Raw genomic sequence first — 24,334 nt, 5'->3', positions numbered from 1 at the left:
CACACTAAACTGGATTATTCTAGGGTATACAGCGTTCCAGTAGATTAAAGTCCAGTAGTTTACTAAACAGTTTTTTTTAAAAGGATCTTCGTCTCTGTTTTAAGCTGATTTGCTTTTTCACGACAAGGTGGAACATATGAGGAGTAAACGTCTGAATGATTTAAGAACTGATGAGGAGTTTCGCTAAAAAAGAAAAGGGTAAAGGGCAGCGCTGACTATTACTTCCTGTAAAGCCTGATCTTTTCTCTCACCAAAAATAAATACAAGCACATTTAGATAGGACCAAATATAAGACGTGTTTCATAGGCATGGTGAAAAAGCATGCTGTAGACAATGCACAAAAGACAATGTTGAAGTTCAACCCACGAAACTGCTCATAATGCATCCATCCAGTCTGATGCATGAAACTACGTGGACGACGCACACACATCTGCTTCGATCGCAACCTCTGAGGTGAATATTGTTTGTACATTCCACCTGTTTGTGTAGAAAAAGGCTTTATATATATATTTATATATATATATATATATATATCAGTGCTCAAAAAGCTGAAAACTATGTGGGTTGTGAAGTTTGATGCGTTCTAAAATCATTTGGTAAAAAACACGCAGGTGAATCGCTACAGGAAACAATACAGAGCGGGGACAGATAGACCTCAGCCCAACTACAATGGCTGCTAAATTCTTGCTTTGTTTTTCTCCTCCTAATTATAAACTACTTCGTTAATGCTGGATTATGCTAATTCATCTGGTGGATCTGATAGATTGTGACATGGCAGCAGATTAAAAACGATTCAAAACATAAAATATAATGGCCACTAGAGAGTTAAAACAAAAGCTGGAGTTGTAAAAACTTAAGAAAATCATGGAAACTTAAATTAATGTCCTGTACAGATGCTCTTTGATAAAAATAATCATCTGAAAGTCAAATTATTCCAGTAATTCAGTTTTTAAAAATCCTCATGAATAGATTGATTATACATACAGAGATTTATTTTAAGGTTTTATTTCTCTAAATTCTTCTAATTATGGCTTACTGCCAATGAAAACCCACAACTCAGTTACTCAGTAAATTTGACATTATTATAATAAAAATAACTGATTTTTAATGCTGAATATATATACAGGATAATATTTTTAGTACAGAAATGTTATGGTCACAGTAAGACCTGCTGATTTGATCAAATAAACAGCAGAAACTCAGTGAAACCCTTAGCAACAACCACAAAAGGTTGTTGCTAAAAATAATAATAAATTATATGCAGAGTCCTGTAAGCAAAGCACATTCATGGAAAGTGGAGTTGAAGGAAAAGAGCCACACTGAGCTGAATCTAAAACATTAACCTTTTTTATCCTTTTTATTGGTCTGTTGTGTTATTATAATTTTCTGAGAACAGAACAGAATGTGAGGTTTTCAATAACAGTAAACCATGATGAAGAAACTGACAGCCATAAACAGTTGAACTATACCAAACTGTCTCTCCAAACGGAACTGTAAAATCAATTAACCTTTAAAAGTTGATTCAATAAAAATGCTGTCAAGTTTTACATCTGCTCTTCACTGGTTGATTTATGAAAAGGTAAACAGTAATTTTTTCTTGTAACCATTTGGACTCACTTTATCAGTGGAATAAAAATGTAAATTGAAGCGCTAGGCCACATTTGTCAAACTCAAGGCCCGTGGGCCAAATCCGGCCCGCAGTAGGTTTTTATGTGGCCCTGAAGATTCTAGACCAAACACTGAATGTGCTTAAATATTATGTTATCAACCAAATTAATTCCGTTTTTATTCATTTACTGCCAAATTATATCAATCAGTCCCTCCAGTTTCTTCAGAATTATTGTGGAAATTCACAAAGTCAACAAATCCCAGCACTTTTCTCAGCTAATAGTTGGGAGTTTATTGTAGATTTTTCTCAAAAATTGTCAAAACCTTTCTTACTTGTACTAAACAGCTGCCTCAGCCTTAATTGATGTCAGATTATAGTCTATTATCAATACGAGTGATAAAAAGTCACATTTACCGTCATAAATAAGAGCAAATATTTCCAAATTACTACCACAAACACTTTTTATTGCAAAAAAATCACAAAATCCTGGAGGGACTGAAAAGATATTCAATAATATTATTTAATTTTAAGAACTCATTGATATTTTCTCAGTTTGTGAACAGGTTTTATCAGTACATTCTGGCACAACCTGCCCTTTAAGAGCACTCATGATCTTTATTTGGCCCAAAACAAAAATGAGTTTGACACCCCTGATCTAGACTATCAGGCAGTTTTGCTGACAGGTGCTATGACCAATCCCACAATCACAGGTGCAGTTTCTGCTGTCAAGTAGCATAAATAATTAGAACTAAAATATATACATTCACACACTCAAATGTAAAAAAAAAAAATGGCCAAAATAACTTGAGTGTCCAGTTAAATGTCATGCTGCATCATGTAGCTGCAATGACTTGTCAGACCAAGAAGCAAAAGACAAAAATAGATGTGGAATCGTCTGTTTTTTCTACCAATAAAGCTAAAAACAAGACTGAGAGGTCAGGAAGTTTGCAACACAAACACCATGTTTCCATGTAGAAAAGAGAAGCCAACATCTGATGTGTAAATGTGACACTATTGTGCTACAACCACCAACATTATAACCATATATGTACAGCGTGTTTAGTTTTCAGTAAATGTGAATAGATTTCGATATATCTGACTCTTCCTGTTGTCCGTATGTACAGAATAAATATTTACAGACGCATTAAGATTTACAAAAGTCCTGTGATTTCGTGATTTCGCACTTACCGAGGGGCTATGGCAGAGCAGCACAGTGGACGTTCTCAGGACAGAAACCAAAGGTCCTACAGGTTGAATAGGTCACGACGAAACCCTCCACAAGGCATGTAGCAAACTGCTGCTGTTCCTAACCTCGTTACATCAGTTTGACTGATCTTCAAGTTTTAATGCGGCAGCAGAAAAAATCTGGTCCTGTGTCTGAACACGTAATTTCTTCTTTTTTTTCTTAAATCCTCAGACAAGATTCACGTGAAAAGCAAATACTCGCAGCTCCTTACACCAAGTAAACCGTACTCAGACATACATCTATAAATACTCTCATCAAAATAAACAAATATACAGATATCTTTGCACTTGCCTCTGGATCACCAGTAAAACCCCCAAAAATATCAGCATCATCAGAGTGTCCTATAAACTGGAACTGCAGGTGTAATGGCACTGTGATGAAAAAAATAAATTAATAAATATGTGCTTATTCATAAAAATACAGCACATTTTCTTTCTGGTGGTGCTTAAGATCTGTCTTTTTTTTGTTATGATATTGACAACAGACTGCTTGGTTTATTTCTCATGTGAAGCCTGGAGTGCAACACAACACAAACTGGTTCCAGTACTAAGCTGCTGCTGCTGCCAGATCTTGTTATCTTGCTGTAGCAGGATAAGCATCCACTGCAGACATAGTTCAAGATGATGTAGCTAAAGAGCTGCGTTTTTATAGAACCAGCTATACCAGCTTCATACTGAGTGAAGACCCCCATCACCTTCTACCCAAAGTGCTTGACTTGTTAGAACTGGGAAAATCTGTTGCAGTGTAAAGATAATTGTGATGCTGGCAGCTGCACTCATGACGCAACGCCTCGGAAAAGCATCCACATGGCTGAAGTGGAAGGACAATGACGCATGGATCTAAAACATTTTACAAATAGAAAAATCTGTAAAGTTTAGGCACGCCTTTGCAGAACCATGTTTCACTGCGGTTACAGTATTTTAGGCTCTCTGCCAGATTTGCACATCTAGAGGCAGACTCAAACTCCATCAGATCGAATGGAGAGAGTCTGTGAAGATTGATTCTCAGTCTGACTGTGCCGTTTTAACATAGATTTACTTAGATCTAAACAAATCCTTTATAGATCTGGTTGTATGTTGCGTTGGAAGGTCGCCTTGTTATATGGTTTGCTTCGTACAGAGGGTCTGGACCCTCAGCTTTCTGCCTCTCTTCCATCAAAGCCAGATTTCATCAAAATCCTCTAACAAACCTTCACAGAACAGATGCATTTATGCTGAGCTTAAATTACACTCTGTTATTTTGTTAACTCATTTTTTATGGATTTTTTTTTTTTACAGGTTTTGAGCTAAAAAAACAAAACAGAAAATCAAGCATCATTTTCTTTCCTCTCCCCATGTATTCTTAGAGTACATGTCTGACAATGTCACAGAGAGAGTGGGCTTTTCTTCCACAGTGGAGAAGCTGGGGTAGCAGCGTCCTGCTCTAGCACTGTAGCAGCTTTGTTGGAAAGTCCAGGCGTCATAATACCAGTACTGCACATCCATACCATCGTAAATCTTCTCCAGACTGAGGAATGAAATATAAAAAGGTCCCATACAGCTTTAATTGCTGCCAAAACAATTAGAGTCTGGGTTTCTCAATCTTTCATAAACTACAGTATGCATGTCATATCTTTCCAAGCTCCCTGCATGCATCCGTTAAAAGTGAAAATGTCCCCTATATAACTCTCCTCTTCATACAAAATACGATCTGATTGGATTCCTATTGTGAATATCTCATATACTCTGAAAATATATTATATAAACAATAAATATCCAGTGTCTGATCTCCTAACTGAATGTCATTTTTTTGTTGTTTTTAAAGAAAAGCACATTACCGCCTACTAGTCTAAAATAATGCACTCCTGCTTTTGCTCCACCACACCAACAGTGCAACATCATGTCGTACAATTGTCACGTCACACACTAGCAAAACACACACACACACGCGCACCCACGCATACCGACACTCACAGTGAACGCTCAGGCTGGACAGAACTACACGAGCGAGGCATTTCAAACGGGCACCCCTGAGGAGTGGGGGAGTGAAGGGGAAAAATGAATCGGTGTGGGAAACGAGCGGTGATGTTGCGTCACTCATTACACAGCAGCAGCAGCAGCAGCAGCAGCGAGGAACTCCCATTCCTCCAGCATCCAGACAGCCTCCTGCGTGGCGTTAAAGGCAATATTGCATGTGATTTAAATAAGGCAAAAACAAATAGAAAACATAGAAAAAAAATCTTAAAATAATCCAGGAAATGGAACTGTAAAATGCTAATTGTGGATGAAATGGAAAGCTTCTTGAGGGAGGCGCTTGTTTTAACATGTCGGTTCCTCTAGACGGAGGGCGGGTGAGGTCTGACGGGGAGAGGGACGGGACACGATGCGATGTTGGGTCATAGCACTGTGCTTTCGGACTCCTCCTCAGAGTCTGCTTTGCTTTTTGGCGACAGCGGAAGCGCCTCGGAGTTCCTGAAGGGGGAGATGTACGTCAAGTCGAAGATGCTGTCCAGCTCCATGTTGATGACGGGGATGTCCAAGTTGCAGAGGGAATCTGGCAGAGCAGACAGAGGAGACAATAATGAGACATATACAGACATATAGTGTACAATGCTTAATTAGTTAAACATAAACAGGCAGAGTGAAGCGGATCGTCCTGATCAATGTCAAAGCACGATAAAGGGTCATCACAAGTGGAATGAATGACTAAAAGAATAAAGAAGCTCTGGAAGGATGCACCGTGTGGTAACTATACGTATAGCAACATGCGTCTATTAAATCAGGAAATTTGGTTTCTGCTTCCCCAGCTCCATCTCATAAAATGAAAATATTAGATAAGACCATTAAATACAGATTTATTAACTGTACAGTAAATAAACTGAATGACTGATCAGCGCAGTTTACGGCTTGGCATGGAGTCGTTAAGTAGAAGAAGCTTTTACAGCTTTACGGCGTTAGTTCTGGTACTCCAGAGCTTCTGCATGGAGGGGAAGGCATGGATTTTGTGTGACCTTTGACCTCAATTCTAGCATTGAAGAAATCCAGCCGCCCAGCGCATGCTGCTGATTCGTCATTTTCTTTTTATCTTTTAACAAGACATTTTCCCAGATAAAATTTTTAAAAATGAAGATTCACTAATTATCACTAACCAGATTTCTGCATTCATCTTAATTTAGTTTTAAATATTAGATCAGATTCTTTGCCTTTCCAAAGGACTACAGAGAAGTAGCCAGTGCTTTTCCTACCACAAATTTTCCTTCCAATAAACTTTCCAGTAATACGTCTGGATCCAGCATTCTGTGAAGCGCTACTTTTTTTAGCATTCGCCTTTGTGGCTTACCCTCCTGGTGGAGGATGTACATTTCTTAATTAAAAATATTTTCATCTAGTATAATGACATTCTTTAATTTTTAGAGAAACTGAACTGGGTTTTTGTTAGTCGTAAGTAAGGCAAGTCGTAAATGTCAGAAATAAATATCTGAAATATACCACTATGTGTAATAAATCCAATTTCACAATTTGAATTCACATACATATGAATTCATTTAACTGTCAAATGGTGCCTGTGTGACATATTTAGATATTTTTACAAAGCATTATCATGATTTCAAGTTTCCTCTTCATTTCACAAATCAAATCCTTCCATATTTTCTGAGAATGTATCCCTGCAGCAAGTGACCGCAGCTCGGTTAGTCAGAGTTTAATTATTATCTGTTCATCAAAGAGACGACCAAAAACCACAAGATCAGAGTCATCTACAGCGATGTACAATGCTGAACTTCAATCTGAAGGAAATTGTTGCTTTGCTGCATCTCTTATGACATCCGCAGGGTAACGACTAGAAACCGCCACAGACAGGAAGTGTGTTTAAAGGGCATTGATGCACGATAACAGTGTAGTGAGGGTCAGGAGGTCGGCGGAGACTGTGAATGTGGAGACTGTGAGATGGGAAGGTGCAGGATTCCTATTGGTGGACATGCGCCACTCTCAGCCTCCATGCAAACGCCAACAAAATGTGCTTAATGTTAGCAGCTGGATATACAAAGGGAAAGCAGCATCTGGCACTCTTACTGGCACCTCTGGTGAAGATATGGATAGATATGCAGTGATGTAATGCCCCACCGAAAAGCTTAGGAAAGAAATCATTTCTTTGATTTCCAATATATGGGAATAATTGTTCTTTTGAAACATTCCACAATGCACTAACCTCACAAGTTTGCAGCAATGAGATGAATATTTGATCTGAGCTCAATCTGTCTAGAATAGGGTAAGGATGTTCAAAGTGTGGCTCAAATGCATTTTTCTGGCACTTAGAATAACTTTATGTGGCCACAAAGTGCAAAACAAATGATGGTGAATGAATTAAAGTTGGACAGAAAATGATTTTCCTGGAAAAAGAAATGCATGTAATAATTGTTATGGAAATTTGGTGACCCCAGCAATCCACTTCCTGCTGCAGTTCTCTAATAGTGGTTCTTAACATCCTCCTTGTTAAGTTTAAAACAGTTCCAGCTGTTTTAAACTTAATTATTGCTCTTCCTATAAATATGGCCAAACTTAGATGAGAAGCTATTTTTTGGTAGCCATTTTAACATACATATCGATTACCATCATTGATTACCTAAAGTTACCTAAAGTATTAAAAGTTTCTAGAAAACCTGAAAGAGTAAAACAAGAAGTATAAAACCAGTGATTGGGAGGAAAAAAGAAAACATGCAGGAACAAAACACTTAAATAAACGTGTTTTGTTTGAATGTTTCCTTTTGAATTTTTTACTCGTCTTCACCAGGGGTGCCAATAGGTGTGGACAGCGCTGTAAAGGTGTAACACATAATAAATAACTGAGTTATGCAGCCGCAGAGCAGAGAAACCAAACCCAAAATCTGCTTCCTTTAGCAGCATTAACTTGTCAAAAAGAGATCATCAGCGGCTCCATGTTCAGGTGAGATGGCAGAGGGGGCGGAGGGATGAGACAGGAGGAGAAGAGGTTCTTCGTCACAGGAAATCCTGCTTACCCTAATAACGCCCTCTGACACTTAGAATGATAGTGAACCTCGCTTCTCATACAGCTGAAATTCAAGACAACCAGAGCAGTCAGACAAGAAGAAAGAGTTAGATTTGAACAGGATGAAAATCTGCTGGAGATGAAACAAATAAATACATGAACAGAACATCAAGTTCAACAGCGACCAGCGTGGATAAAACCAAGACGTAGGATCAGAGTAAGAAAAGTAGGTGAGGGGTAATATTATCATTAGATCAGCTTGTCTAGAAAATGTGCTTAGAAGGATCTGGTTATCCAACACTTGGATGTTTTTTCAACTTCTATTAAATATTTTAACATAACGTGACAGTATAAAGAGATGGGAAGGGAGGATTTTATGTAATCTTGTTGTAAAGTGTCACACATAAACATTGAATAACTTTACAAATTTACTGCTTGAAACTGTAATACTATCTAAAACAACTTTAAAAGTAAAATGAGACTTTCTCTCTCACATTGTCACTTTCATGAAAAATCTCTCATCTTTTCATTTATAATCATTCTGATTATAAATGAAAAGATGAGAGATTTTTCATTGATTATAAATGATTTTCTGTTGAAAATCACACTTTGTGGTTTCATTTAGGAATACCAAAACATCATTTAGAGAAAATACATTTTTTTTCTATTTCCAAAAAAATTGTTTAATACTATAAAAATGAAAGATTTCACTATGTGATTTAACCTATATTTGATTTATTTATTCCTTTTGTTGGTCGATACAGCAAGTTATAACTGGTCACCTTTATTTATTTATTTTGTATTGTACAATGTAGCTCACTTTGTTTAATTTCTCTTATAAATACAATTTATATGTACAAAAAGATTATGGTTAGTTTGCTAGACTAAATGTAAAACCTTGGACAGCCACTAGGTGTCAGACTAGAGGAGCAGAGTTGAAGTCCAAAACAAAAACAGCCAAAATCGCTTCAAGGAAACTTTACATCTTTTTATTTATAGAAAACCAGAACACTGGGGACTCTAGTCCAGTTATTTAGCCAAGAAACACTGAATATTAAGCCTGTTTAATAATTTGTTTATGTTTATCCAGTAGTATGGCATTAATACGTGATTATATCCAATGAAATCTGGACTCACTCTGGACTCTCGTTTACTAAGAACAATATATTATATATAGAGTCTAAAAATGTGCAATTGTGGCAATCCATCAAACTCAAATACATTTTGAAACGTGAAGCAAATTTGAAAATACAATTTAAAAAAAAGATTTAAGGTATACTAGGTAATTTCATGAGACTTCAAAACACAACTGTGCCATTTTGTTGTTCAGACGTCCAGCCACATTTGCTGCTATGATACCTGTGGACATGCTTTCCCCAGGGGGTAAACCGTCCAGGAGACCGGATGAATGTTCCAGAGGCTGGGGGCTGCTGCCGGGTGTGGAGGGGGGCTGAGGTGGAGGCAGGTTGGGCCTCTGGCGGGGAGGCTTAGGGGTTGGTCTGGGCTTGGTGAGTGTGCCTGCCAGCGAGGGCGGAGAAGACAGAGATGGGGTGGTTGCCGTCTGGGACTGGCTCGGGGAACCAATGGTGGCATAACCCTGTGGGTAGCTGAAGCCGTAAGGGGAGGGTGTGCTCGGAGGGGTGGGCGACAGACTGACTGGAGACGGTTGACCTGTCGACTGGTCTGACATGGCTCCTGTCTGGCAATAAGGGCCTTTTGGTGGGATAGGGGCAAGCTTCTTTGCTGAAACAAACAATAAAAAAACAAGCAACAAGAGAACCTGAAAAGTGTACATGCCTGTCACAGTGTAAAAAGGTTCAAACAATAAATCATTTCTAAACTTTAATTTGACCTTTACAATTAAACTGAAATCAAGCTAATCTCTTAGAGGGAGAATGATCAAAAAACTAAAAAGCTGCAATAATGTGATTGCATAATGTGTTCACAACCTTATGCTAATTAGTTGTTTTAGCAGTCAGTTCTAACATTTGGTCTTCTAAGTTCACCCAAATACACTGAAACTGATAAAAACCGAAATAAAGGTAAGCTGTGCTGGTAGGATTCTCATCAATTTTAGTCACCTGCATCCTTTAGCTAAATCCATTTAAAATAAATAAAAAGTTAAAAAAGAAAAAGTTGATTGAAAAAAGGCCCAGTCAGGAGAAGGGCTCAAAAAGTCCCAGTATTGCATAATGGCACAATTAAAACATTCATCAATAATTAGCAAGAGAAAAAATGGGACAACATGTTACTAAAATGGGATTTGTGAAAAGACAAGACAGAAATTCATCAGGGAGACAACAGAGAGTATTTCAGTAGCGCTGACAGAGCTGCAGAAATTTCTAACAAGCTGGATAAGTTTATGATCAGCACCAAACAACGATCACTTTTGATGGTAACACTTTATTTGACGGGGTGTGCATAAGACTGACATGACACTGTCATAAACATGACATAACACCTGTTATGAACATAAAAGAGTCTTTATGAATGTCTATGACTGTGGTCATGAAATGTCATTTGGTAAATAATGACACTTTTAATGCAAAGTTGCTTTAAAAGTCCAATAAAAGTGCCAAATTTGCATTACTTTGTAAATAATGACACTTTAATGCAAATCTGGCACTTTTAATGGACTTTTAAAGCAACTTTGCATTAAAAGTGTCATTATTTACTGAATGACACTTCATGACAACAGTCATAGAAAATTCATAAAAACTCTTTCATGTTCATAGCAGGTGTTATGTCATGTTTATGACAGTGTCATGTCAGTCTTATGCACACCCCCTCAAATAAAGTTTTACCCTTTTGACCCAAAACCTTCGGGTGTCTGCAAGAAAGCTGAAGAATCTAAGGGCCACTACGCAGACACATATCCATAGATTTTATTTGAGGGTATTCAATTCAGGCAGAAAGTTTTGAAAGTGAATGTCATTCATGCTGCATGGTCAGGTCAGTCTCACCTCTCCTCAGACTGTGTGGGCTGTGCTCAGAGTGCTGTGACTGTCCACGAGGGGTCACTACTCCTTGGAGTCCCTTTTGTCCGATCACCGGAGACAGCTCTTTGTTTTTCAGAGTGCTACAGGAAAAAAGCAGGACAAAAACAGAGAGGTGTTGCATTATATTTTTATTATCAGCCATAATAAGCAGAGTAATGTGAGAAGAACCGCAGGTTAATGTCAAAATGTCAGAGTGACCAGAGTTTCCCAGTGAGGAAATCTCCGATGAACTCTGGTGGGTTAATGGATTTTTCTTACTTTTACAGAGGAGTGCAGGCAGAATGTCAATGTTTGCAGAACCCGAAGGTCGTAGTGCAGCCAGTTAAAATTCTCCCGGATTATCATCACTAGGTTTTCACTCCCAGCAGCTAAACGGCGCTCTGATAGTTGAAGCTGAGAATGAAATCTTGGGCAAAACAACATTTGTGTTTTCTCTAATGTCAAACTGAATCACGACTTCCCTAACATCTCCTCATCTGGTGTTTCCTCGGTGTTCATATTGACGTTATGATCCGACTGGGCTCACTGGTATCTGACTCATGATCACCCACTGTTGTGATCGTATTCAATGGGAGCTTTGAATTCCCTTTGTTGCCTGGCAACCGTCTCCTGAATATCCAGGCAACATGGATGGTTATGAAATTTCCAAACATGGCAGTTGCATTAAAGATGAAGGTGGATATAGATTGAAAAAAAAGCTTTAACAAGGTCCACGCACATTTTTTAACCCTTTAACAGCCATGATGACTCTGGTGCCCTCATGAACCCATTGTCTGACATGGGAGTGTTAAACATTTATCTCCAAATTTTGTGTATTTATTGCTCATTTTAGAAGAGTTGTCCACTTTTAGCCCATTTTTAAAGAAAAATACTAAAGTTCACCACAAACTGCTGATTTTTTGATCAGGCCTGGCTTTAAAAAACATGACGGAACAAAAGAAAGAAAGTAAAAATAAATGAAGGAAATATGATTTAACAATAGATATACTATTATAAAAGTCTGCAAATATAAATATTTTCAATACTGTTTTTTTTGTTTTTCGTACTTATGCGGACACGATATCAAACGCAAACTGTTCTGCTCCATTTTTTCCAGGCATGCAGTAACCCTGCATTCATGACTGACTGGTGCAAACCACATAAACGAATGAAACTAAACGGAGTGGAGCTGGAGAGGGTCTGCTACTCACACCCTCCTCTCACCTCACTCCCGTTCCTCTTTGGCTCTGTGGTTTTTGCTAATTGTGTTGGAAGGTGGAGCGGGTTGGGTCTCCATTTACCTCTTCAGCTTGGCTCCTTTCTCCCGGCTACAGACAGAGGCTGCCCACGGAGGGGGAGCAGAAAAAGGGGCATTGGGAGGTTTAGGGGAGCCCAGGAAAAGGTCATGACGGGTAAGAACGAGCGGGGGTTTGATGTAAAGGGTGGAGCCATTTGTTTCGGACAGGGTTGCATGCATAGTGTCGGGCAGGGAGGCCCGTTTGGGCAGGTGCAGAGAGTTAGGTTTGGGGTTGGAGTTGACGTCAAGCTGCTGGGGGGACAGGCACGGGGAGAAGGGGAGCGGGGGCGGGCTGCATCCGGCTAGGCGTGGCGGAGGGGACGGGCCAGGGGGCACGACAGATTCAGGAGTGGGAGCGGCGGGACGCATACTCTGCAGTGCTCGGGTGTAGCTATAGTGGTGAGGGAACGAGTTGGAGGAGCAAGAGTAGGAAGAGGAGGAGGAATAGAAGGAGGGATAAGGGGGAGGCGGTCGCTCCTCCTCAGGGGAGGGATAGACGTAACAGGAGTCGGACCAGTTGGAAGAAGCATCGTCTGAGCTGCAATGATAAGAATATCAGCGTTTCATGGGAAACTGAGCCATTGATGTACAGTACAGACCAAAAGTTTGGACACACCTTCTAATTCAATGGGTTTTCTTTATTTTCATGACTATTTATGAGGCAAGAAATCCCACTTATTAACCTGACAGGGCAGGTTGACCTATGAAGTGAAAACCATTTCAGGTGACGACCTCTTGAAGCTCATCAAGAAAATGCAGAGTGTGTGCAAAGCAGTAATCACAGCAAAAGGTTGCTACTTTGAAGAAACTAGAATATAAGGGGTATTTTCAGTTTTACACTTTTTTGTTTAGTGCATATTTCCACATGTGTTATTCATAGTTTTGATGCCTTCAGTGTGAATCTACAATGTCAATAGTCATGAAAATAAAGGAAACTCATTGAATTAAAAGGTGTGTCCAAACTTTTGGTCTGTACTGTACATCAAATTATTTGAACTTCAGGAGAGAAAGAGACGTTATCGAAGTTTGTTCCATTAACAGGGCGGAAATCAGAAAAGGTGTTTGAAGAGAAAGATGGGAAACAAATAAATGAAACATGGATTTATATGTTACTGAGACTAAAACTGAAACGAAAAGGGAAGTATAAAAAGTATTCACACCCCTTAATCTTTTTCATATTGTGTCACGTTTCAGCCACAAACTTCAGTGTACTGGGTTTTCATTTTATGGAGAAATAAAAATTGGTGCATAAGTGCAGAGTAGAAGGAAATCGGCAAGTGGTTTGTATAAATAAAAATCTTAAAAGTTTAGCGATCATTTGTATTTGAGTTAATTGTTACCGGAGAAACAGTTGCAGGTTTGTTGTTGCCAAACATCTCAAGTTCAGTCAGATTGGATTGAGAGCATCTCTCAATCGTAACTGTGTTTAGGTCTGGACTTTGACTAGGCCATCTGAATCTGAGCCATTCCAGTGTAGTTCTCGATGAGTGTTTGAGGTTTTTGAACATGTTTTCTTCCAGGATTGCCCTGTTTTCAGCTCCACCCATCTTCTCCACTCTGATCTCCTCCAGAAAGCAAGCAAGCCAAATGCTGCTGCCACCATGTTTCATCATGTTTTCTTCCACTTATGTTGCAAATAGACCAAAATGTCCTCATAACAGCTAGATCCATACTGAGGATAACACACAGCAGGATTGTATCTACTAAACAGGTGATTTCTGAAGGTAAGTTCTCCTACTGGATTTTATTTAGGGGAATCAGAGAAAAGGGGGCTGAATAAAATGAACGCCATACTTTACAGATTATTTGTAGGAAGGCATTAACTTGGTTTTAGATCAAAGTTATGCACTAGTTTGTGTTGTCTGTCGCATTAAATACTAATATTGATGTTTGTGGATGAAACCTGGCAAAAAGAGAAATAGTTAATGGGGTGGGAAAACTATTACATAGCACTGCAAATGCTTTTATCTTCACCAGAAATTAACTTTTATCCACTTTGATCAACATTAAAGTTAAACATTAAACTTACAGAGGAATGAAATCTCTGAGTTTCACTCCTATCATCTTCTTCCTAAAGCAACGGTCAAAGTCACTTTTGGCAAAAAAAGCCAACTTATTTTAGGATGGTGATGATATGCAGTTTATCACTCCGGGAAAAAATGAAGGAGTCTAAGAGTTTAGAAAAAATGACAGCAACAAAAACAGACAGGAAATGTAAAACACTTGATCAGAACTGAGATACTGAGGTTCATTCGGGGGTGAGAGGATGAATGACAGTACAGACAAACTGTAGGCTTGGTTTCTGGTTTCTGCTGCGCTGGGCGGGAGCCTTGTGTTGGGGGGAGGGAGACACCAGCATGTGGGAGGCCTGGGGTGCGGGGCAGGAGGGTGGGGCACCACGGCCTTACCTGGCTCGGTCGCTGCTAGTGGGAGGAGGGGTGGGGGACGGGGACGCATAGAAATCCCCAGGCTGCTCGGGGATGGGAGCTTCAGCGGGCGGGGTAGAGGGGTGCACGTTTGGCGGTGTTGAGGATGTTTTACGTGTCGATGACGGACCCCTGCGCGACACCCAAGAAGTGTCCATCACCCTGACCCCCATGCTGCAGTGGGACAGAGATGCACAGCCAATCATATGATAGGACGGTTTGGGCTGGAGGAGGGAGCGAGTTTAAGGTTTCCAGAATGTAAATTCAGCTTTTGTCTTGACACTGAACAGCTGATTCGAACACTGAGTTAACGTTAGTGAAATTATTATTTTATTTAATTCTGCAGATTCTCCTGAAAGCCAATGAGGTGCCTTGTTCTGGGTGTTTTACCACCATCAAAATGACAGAAATGTTATTAGATGGTAAAATGTGTTTTTAAAAACTCCATCCAGTGACGGTTTGCTTTCTGTAATAAAAAAAAGTGTAATTTGACAATACAAACACTGCTGAAAGGCAGAGAATTGGGTAGAGCCATCACAACAATTATGTGACTTTTAAAGATTTTTAGTTAGGATTTCAGCCATGTTTGTTGACGATGAAAATGAACGACTTTAAATGGGATAGTTTAAGTTGCTGATTAAACCTGTAGTCCTTTTGGTTTCTGCTCATATCCACTGCACATAAAATGTGTAAATCCCAAAGTCTATTTAAAGATTCTCCCATCGTGGATTTTTGAGTAATGATCAAAACATCTGAATTTCAGTATCTGCTGAAACCCATATTTCAAAATCCAGAAGGCTTGTCCCAAAAACATTTAGCGCCATTTTATGTTTGGTTTTGCATAAGTTTAATTTATATCTACCAGATTAAAACATACTCCATATGTAAACTGCTGTGTGCCATATGTAGTGGTGTTTATATGAGTAGATATTAAATTTCCCATTGTAAGCGAATGCAGCACATACTGATTTTGCTCTCCCTTGTTTTGTGAAGGTAAGCTTCCTGGGGGTTTCAACACCAAAACAGAATTTGTTGCAGCACAAGTTTCATGTGCATGAAGTTGTGCTGCACTGAGTGAAACGTAAAACTGCTGCACAGAGCTGAATGTGTTTGTTTGGGCTAATTTGTAGGATCAGGCTCATTATAAGTGAGTCTGCTTGTGTAATGCTGCAGTTCTGCAGGAACCCTTGTCAGGACTTAAAAATCCTTGTACTGCTGATTTTTGTACTTGGCACAAAATGATTGCTAAAGATCTTTGATAATGAAATCTTGTCATTCCAGTCTGCAAAACCTTCCAGAAGGAGGAGGAGTTTGATTCAAATAATGTGACTAAAGAACAAAAAAACACAAAGCTGCCCATGAAAAATACTCAAAAGAACTCTGACTTGTGGCTTTATCCATTATTTGACGACACCAGAGGCAAGTAAGTGTAAAAAAACTGTTACCGACAGGGAAGATTTGATCTTAATTAAATAATTTATAGCAAATCTGCAAAACAAAGAAAAAAAATTTGACAAGTTGTTCTACAGATAAAGTGAATGTGAAGTAAGTTTAATTGAATTTACAGAACATTTTATGTCCAGCCAGCTTTAAGATAAGGAGAACAAAAGTCAGTGTTTCCAGCTGAGATAGTCTTCAAACCTGAACATCTCTGTTCAGGGTGACTGAAGAGATGCATTTATGGAACCACAGAAAACAAAGTCTGCTCCATAGCAGTCAAACGTGTTGCTTTAGACACACCTGAATAGCAGAACAAATGATCAGCGACTGTCAGCTCCTTTAAATGTGCAGCTAAGACAAACATGATGGACATGACGGGACTGAGAGACGTAAACGAAGTCTTACTTTACCTTTGGATCTTCCTTATGCTGCAGTGTTAAAACAGAAACAAGAACTGTGAGGACATTAACAAAGACCATCACAAAAAAAAAAGTTTGACTGTTGTCTTTTGCAGATGTAAGACCTTGAGGGGCAGAAATGAAGCAGCAGTAGAGAGGATTAGAGAAACAAGCCAAAAAAAAAGAGACTTAAAGAACAAACGATAGTCACGCTGCGTGTAAAATATGCGCTACTTTAAGTGTTTCAATGACATCCAATCCAGGGAGAAAATTACTGCTCTATTTCACTCTAATTAGGTCAGTGTTTCCCTGATGGATACAACACAATTTCCCCCCAAAATGAAAGGCTTTCTGCAGCTCCCAATACATTTTCTCAAGTTTGGTTTTTCTATGTAGGTCTGGTTGGTTACTCAAAGGTTTGTCTTTGCTTGTGCTTTTTCGACATTTAAGAACCAAATCTCTTCACAGGATGTTGTTGTGGCACTAGGGTTTTTATAACAATGCACCTTAAGGAGAATAGTAATAAAGTTTTTATATTCTATGCTGTTCTATTAAATAACTGCAAAATAACAGGCAAAATAACTTCCCTTAATCAACAATTTTGTGATTTTTTTCTTTGGCTGCTTCTTAAGCCCACCTGAAGTGCTTTTACAGCATGTTGTGTGGTGAGAATGTTTATCGAAACCATTCGAAAGTCTCAGGTATTTGCAGTTTTATGCTATTTGTGGATGGTTATGGTTTCTAACCCTCACGAACAAAAAAAGTCCACTCTATACAGTACCTTGCTACTGCAACTTTTCCAGTTTGTCGCCTTACGTCCACAAGCTTCAATGTATTTTATATGGATTTTATGTGATCAACAATTGCAAAATTGTAAAATAGAGGGAAAATTCTACATTTTCAAAAGAAAAGGACTCGGTAAAAAAGTTAAAGCAGGGTTAGATAATAAAACAATACAACAAATGCCAAACTACAAACACATCATATTTTTCTGAATCACTGAAAACCAGACTCCAGTTTCCTTTCTCTTCGGATTTATGCACTGCTTTATGTCGGTCTGTCCCATTAAGATCCCAACAGGTGTTGCTGCGATGTAACCAAATGTGAAAATGTTCAAGGTATGCGAATACTTTTGTATCTAAAGGCACTTTTGCAACTAAAATCTCTTCAAGATAAAAACCCAGCAGTCTCCTTTCCATTAGTCAGACACTGACTGAATGCGTCTGCCTCATATCGCGTTTCTTTAGAAGCCTCATTCTGGTTTTTGATGAGTGTTTTTTTTTTTCCACTGGAAGCAGAGCTCCCTCCATTGATCAGTCCAGGTTTAATTAGCTCAGCTGCTCGCGGTCCCTGGGCTGCAGAGCTCAGCCTCCTCGCTGGGCCCCGATAAGACAGCGGGTGTAAGGAAGCATTAGAGGGAAAAAGGCGGTGAAAGAGAAAGAAAGCAACTGGCTGGTTTTCCACTAATCCTCCTCCACGGCTCCCGGATTGTGGGAATGGTTATTTCACAGACTAAACTTCAGCCCCCGAACTGACTCTTAACGGGACGAAGGCTTGAGGGCAGGTGATGCAGGGCGAGTCATTTCTGTCCACCTCAGGGCAAAGCAGCTTATTTACTGAGGTCATGTTGAAATCAGAGGGGAACTTTCTTACTGGAGACAGGCATGAGAAATAAACCGTGTCTCCTTTTTGTCAGAATGGTGAGTAAGAATGTGAAACCTTGGATGATTCAGAGGCAGATAGACCTAACAACATCCAAAGTAGGGTGTCATTCATTAAGGCCAGAAATGTCAGCTTTGCAACATGTTCTCCAGGTTCATTTATGTTTAAAGTCTCCTTCTCTGTGATCAAACGCTGCAAGATTCATATTGAAACCTATAAGCTTGGTTAAAACTTTAAATCCTGTACTAATGCCGCTCGGTCTCATTCTTTTCAACTGCAACGATGATCTCCAACCCCCTTTTTTCCCCCGCCTTCACTACAAAGTAATAAACTGTTTCATAGGTTAGAAAATGATTCCAGTACATTTTTCTTTTTAATAAAACCCAAACAAACAATCAACCTGATCTAGAAAACATCCACTGAGGAATAAAACATCAAAATGCCTCAACACATGACTGATAATGTCATGCAACAGATCAAAGTGCACAAATGTACGGAACCAGACATGTATCTAAAATGTTGTGTTGTAATGGACAACCATTAATTTAAAGAGGCAGATAATAACTTAGCAAGAAAGCTCAATGAAAAACACAGAGCTGCATAGATAGAACTGCCTCCGACAAATAAAAGATCTTCATATGATTAATTTAAATAACAGGGTGTTATCAAATCAGTTATTAACAGGGCATGTTTGGGAGATACGGGCTCAGAAAAGCTCTGCAGGCAGATTTTAAACATGCAAATCTTTTACGTTGAATAGATGCAGGGGAAAAATCTAACTTTTTGGAAACAAGGAGGTGGTAGCATCATGCTATGGAAATGCTTTACTTCAGCAGAGACGTGAAAGGTGATGATGGGAAGCTGAGTGAAGCTAAAACTAGCAAACCTGGAAGAGAAACTGTCAGAATCCCCAAAAGTATGGTGGATCAAAAGTATGGTGGAATGTTTTAAATCAAGGCTTATTCATGTGGTAGAAAGGCCTAGTCAAAGTCCAGACTAGGCCATTAGTCTGGGAGGCTAACCATGCAAGCATTTGCTGGTTTTATTAGTAAAAAACATAATTTTCTACTGCTATAGATTTATTTTTTTCTTGGTTTATCCCATGAAAGTGTTTGATTGCAGTGTGATAAAGTGTTAAAAAGTCCAACAGGCATAAATACTAACAAGCTATGTTTACACGTTCAGCTGAAAGTGCAGCTGATTTGACTCGTACCCGTCTTTCTTGTAGAACTCCAGCATCATGTTGTCCGTGGCGACGCTCAGCGGCCGTCGGCTCTGATCGTTCTGCCTCCGGTCCACCTGATCCAGGTCCGGAGACGGCATCAGGCTGTAGTTGGCGTTGTGGTTGGTGTGGACTGGGCTGCCGTAGTTCCCGGTGACATTGAACTCAATTTCTAAGACAAATAAAATAAACAAAGAAAGAAAAATTCAGAGATTAAACTCAGCAAGATTTAAGTTTCTGTAAAAAAATAAAAAAATAAAAATTCAGATTGCGCTTCATTGTCTGTCGGTTCTTTTCTTCTGACCTCCGGGGAAGAACCAGTCGGCGTGCTGGATGATGGGCTCGATGATGCCGACAATCTGAAGGGAGACGGTCGTCATCATCTCTGTGATGTTACTGCAGCAAACAGACAGGAAACATGTATAGAGGCATTCTAGGTCAAAAAATATTTTATACAATATCACACTTACAAAATCCCAGAAAAAAATATTTACATAACTAAAAGATAAGAATGTTTAAGAAAGATTATGCTACATATTAGATACAAACAGTTGCTTAAAGTGGATCGGTAATCAACCCCAAAATTATTGATCTCTACTTCTGGTGGGGTTATGGGTTAGCTGGTGTCTCACCCTTCATCGTGAGTCCACAGCAGGTTGGGGCCGAGGACGATGGCGATATTTCCAGGAGTCATTTTGTTCACATCCTGGTATTCAGTCAGCTTGGAGAGAAACTTGATCAAATACCTGTCAGTAGACGGGTGAAAGCATGAGTTTTTCTCCAGCAGTCAGCAGAAATCTGACTACTCATCTGACAATGAGTTGCCCTCACTAGACTAAATATTTAGAGAAAACCCTGCAAGAAGGAAAATCTTGAATCAGTCAGAATCTCATTGCTCATTCCTGTTTCAAAATCTGCCTTGACTAACACAATGAAGATAAAACAAACTTACGTGTCGTTTTTTTTTTAAATAAAAAGTGAGTGGCTATTGTTTGGAGAAATATGCAGAATATTTCCACACTTCTCTGAATAATGTTTTGATGTTATTTCAGGATTTATTGTGCTGCAAAAAAGACGCACATTTCGAGTCAAAGGAACTGATGAGTTTTAAACTCAGTTGCTAATGCCAGAGAACAACTGCATTTTTGTGTTGTAAGAAACCAGTCGGTTGGTTGTGATTCATCTGAGCTACGCTTTACTCAAACGAACCATCCAGCGGCTCATCATCGTGAGCAACAATCTTCTGACAGATCTGCCATCAGGAGCGCTGCCTGGAAAATCATCCTATTTGTGAGATTTCAAAACGACCCTGACAAGAGCTGCGGCTCCTCGCTTCTCTCATCCTCTTTCTCCTCTCGTCGTTCTCATCACGACTTACATCTTTTGTCTTTTGATCGCGAGACAAACCCCAGCGAGTTGTTCGTGAGACAGCCGCTGGAGATGTTTCCCTCAGGATTAAAATCTACGATTAACACCAAAATATGACAGAAATCGAAATAGTATTTATTTTAAAAAGTCATGTTCCATTTTTCCAGATTTACCTCTAAAATTAACTAAACCTGATGAACTCATGATCAGATGTTTTTCCATCATCGCATTTCAATATTTTGCCTAAACCTACAGTTTTCTTACAATTAATCTTTGTATCAGTAAAGCGATTAAATATATTGAAACAGATTTAATTTCTTTTTTTTTTTTAAAAAAAAAGGTGTGTTCCTCATAAAATAATGTAAAACAAAATAAAATATCTCCTGGCAAAAATAATGCTTAGCTTGGACTAATCTATCAAATAAAAAGCAACATATCCAACCAGCAAAGTAAAATAATTAGAAAACTGTACAAGCGGTCAACAAGCCAGAAGCAGATGTTTTAAAAAATGTACTAAATCTTTTATAAAATAGTGTTTTAAAACGTCTAATTCTTTGAACACCTTTCTGACCACATGTGTAGCATACTTACAGAGTTGATGTCTGATCTATTAATAGTTGAAGTCACATGTGTCAAACTCGAGGCCCGTGGGCCAAATCCGGCACACAGTAGCTTTTTATGTGGCCCTCTAGATTCGAGGCCAAACACTGAATGTGCTTAAATAATATGTTTTCAATCAAATCAATCCAGTTTTTACCCATTTACTACCAAATTATATCAGTCTCTCCAGTTTTATGAGAATTCCTGTGGACATTCATGCAAAATCAACAAATCCCCTCACTTCTTTGCACTAATAATTGGGAGTTTATTGTAGATTTTTCTCAAAAATTGTCAAAATCTTTCTTACTTGTACTAAACAGCTGCCTCAGCCTTAATTGATGTCAGATTATAGCCCATGATCTATACACCGAGTAATAAAAAGTCGAATTTACCGTCATAAATAAATATTGCAAATATTTCCAAATTAGTACCACAAGCACTTTGATTTTTATTGTAAAAAAATCACAAAAAGTATCACGAAATCCTGAAGGAACTGAAAAGCTGCTCAATGATATTATTTAATTTTGAGAATTCATTAATATTTTAACAGTTTGTGAACATGTTTTATCAATACATTCCGGCACAACTGGCCCTTTAAGAGCATTTATGATCTTGATTTGGCCCAAAACGAAAATATGTTTGACACCGCAGGTTTAAGCGAATAAATCTGAGATGTTACACCAGCTGCATGCATCCCTCTGTTCTCCTGCTACGTCTTACACTGAAAATCCTTTTCTTTAATTTGTACTTGTATTGCAGTAGTTACCTACAGGTACAATCACAAAATGAAGGAAGAGAACTTGACTCACTTGAAGTTGTTGTTGTTGGCACACGGCAGCTTCTCGCAGGCGCCCAGCAGAGCCTGCAGCCTCTTCTCCTGGTCCTGAATGCTGCAGAACAAAAGAAAAACTCTGTCAGTTATTTGAACACAGATATAAGAAAGCATGTCTTGAACTTGTTATTCTGTGAAGATACACACTTGGAGGCCTGGATCCAGTCAATGTAGAGCTCAAAGGTCATTAATGGCTCGGGGAGTTCACGCAGGTACGACTTTAAAGCACCTGAAGAGAGAATAAAACCACAATAAGAATGCATCGCATGCATTTAGTGTGATTGTATATGCATGCATGCAGAATATGCGCATGGGGAAAAAGGTATTTATCATATAACATTACAGGGTCTCGTAAAGTATTATTCCATGTTGCAGTTTTTTATGCTTTCACACACTATGTATCAAAATGTTCAAATTATTATATACTCATAAGTGTAACACAATCCATGCTGCACAAAGCAAACATGTGGCTCAAGGTGCTCTGGTCTAAAGACAGTAAAATTTAAATTTCTGTTTAAGCAACTTTTCAAGAAAGAATGGATATAAATTTCAGTCTCCAAATATGCAAAGCTGGACACGCGATTGAATCAGAAAGCACAATAATACATGCTAAATTATGACATTTCTTGCATTTCACTACATAAGGTCACATAAAGCCAATGAAATACATTGAAGTTTGTTGTTGTGCTGTGACTAAATATGAAAGGTTCAAGTGGCATGAATATTTTTATGAGTGTTTGTACATTTAATTTCTACCTCTGCTTAAACTAAGCTCCAGCTTTGCAATGAAAAGAGAGTTTGTTTACATTAACATAATCAACTCTGAAGCAGCTTTTCCCTTTTTCATGTTCATCACATCTAAACAAAGCAGAGCAGACTGAGAGAGAGAAAGCATTATTATACTTTTATAATTTAAGTGTCTTGTTGATATGCGATCTGCAACCTCCAAGGCTTCTCCTTTCAGCTCCTTTTCCATTTGTTTCTTTGCTTTTTTCCCCCTTTTTTTCTGCCATTTTTCATTTGAATGTCTCTCTGAACAGACAAAATGAGCACCATTATCTGTATTTTGTAAATGTTCTTTCACCCACATGATTTTTACCTCAAACATAATTATGCTGAGGAGAAAATGAGCCTACATTTCCACGAATCTCTGATGCATTAATGACATTTTTCTACTGATGTGAGATAATGGTGGAAAATGATGGCCGACAGTGATCATGGTGTGACAAGAAGTAAACATTAATGAGAATGAAAACATTTTTTTTTCCATTAGAAATGTGTCATAGATACAAACACATCTCCTACTCCATGACACCAAACAACTTTATTACTGAAGAAGGTTTAGACGGCATATCTTCGTTACTTTTCATTTGAATGTTTTTCTGGTATTTCAGGCCCACTATTGGTCATAGGTCAGCGTGAATGTTAGTTATTAATTAATTTGGGGGTTTTAAGGGCGCATTTGAGTTGTTCTATTTCCTGAGTAGAAAGATGATGCAACCACAGTTAATTTTGAAAACAAGAACTGGGTTTTTAGTTTCAAATTTATTGAAAATAAGTCAATATAACATGACTATAATTTATATAATCTATAATTATATTATACTATATTATATATAATATAATGCAATATATTATATAATAAAATAGTTTATATTGTGTTATTATATTATGTATACAGTACATATAGAGTATATCCATATAACTATATATATATATATATATATATATATATATATATATATATATATATATATATATTATTGTATTATAATATAATATAAGATAATATAATATAATTGGTCACAAATTCTGCAACAGACTGGCGACCTGTCCAGGGTGACCCCACCTTCCAACCCCAGTAGGGACAAGGGGGTAAAGAAAATGGATGGATGGATAATAGACATGTTCATAGTTATATTGGTGTACCAAGTGTTAAGTTTTGTAATCTTGTCCTAATACCTGCAGACTCTGTGTTCACCAGCAGTAAACCTATTAAAGCAACAGAAAACACACCGGCCCACAGTGGCTGACAGCAGGTGTCGGCTGACTGGGCTCCTTTCCAGTTTGTCTTTTCCTTCTCTCTGCTCTGCGGTTTTCATTTCCCAAAGGTATGAGTATGATTGACGACAAACATCAGGGCATCCCTCACTGGAAAACGGCTGCATGTACCTTTAAGTCTGCTCAGCTGTGTCTAAATTCAACCGATGCTGTATGTTGTTGCTGCTACAGAGAAAATGCGTTTCTGATGAATGCACAGAAAATCTGTTTTC

General features: G+C 38.5%; 1 protein-coding gene across 6 annotated transcripts in view; it reads right to left on the bottom strand.

The window, feature by feature from the left end:
- Window positions 1-2,664: 2,664 nt before the first annotated feature.
- The window catches only part of LOC114151881 (rho GTPase-activating protein 44-like), a 63,206-nt gene continuing 41,536 nt past the window's right edge, over window positions 2,665-24,334 (bottom strand). For 2 of the 6 annotated variants that reach the window (XM_028029397.1, XM_028029399.1), the window contains exons 12-22: window positions 22,209-22,290; window positions 22,039-22,119; window positions 19,894-20,007; window positions 19,566-19,657; window positions 19,253-19,433; window positions 16,390-16,407; window positions 14,522-14,713; window positions 12,118-12,651; window positions 10,802-10,917; window positions 9,198-9,581; window positions 2,665-5,387 (exon numbers count right to left, since the gene is read on the bottom strand). In XM_028029397.1, coding sequence (XP_027885198.1) covers window positions 5,230-5,387; window positions 9,198-9,581; window positions 10,802-10,917; window positions 12,118-12,651; window positions 14,522-14,713; window positions 16,390-16,407; window positions 19,253-19,433; window positions 19,566-19,657; window positions 19,894-20,007; window positions 22,039-22,119; window positions 22,209-22,290 — 1,952 coding nt within the window. In that variant the 3' untranslated portion in view covers window positions 2,665-5,229. Of the gene's footprint in view, window positions 5,388-7,848; window positions 7,903-9,197; window positions 9,582-10,801; window positions 10,918-12,117; window positions 12,652-14,521; window positions 14,714-16,389; window positions 16,408-19,252; window positions 19,434-19,565; window positions 19,658-19,893; window positions 20,008-22,038; window positions 22,120-22,208; window positions 22,291-24,334 lie in introns of all 6 variants that reach the window. The other 4 variants (XM_028029398.1, XM_028029400.1, XM_028029401.1 and 1 more) reach the window with 4 other exon arrangements.

This window comes from Xiphophorus couchianus, chromosome 10 (assembly GCF_001444195.1).
Source record: "Xiphophorus couchianus chromosome 10, X_couchianus-1.0, whole genome shotgun sequence".
In the NCBI taxonomy this organism is placed as follows: domain Eukaryota; kingdom Metazoa; phylum Chordata; class Actinopteri; order Cyprinodontiformes; family Poeciliidae; genus Xiphophorus; species Xiphophorus couchianus.
The sequence above is the reverse complement of the archived record's forward strand: the minus strand, read 5'-3'. Positions and strand labels throughout refer to the sequence as shown.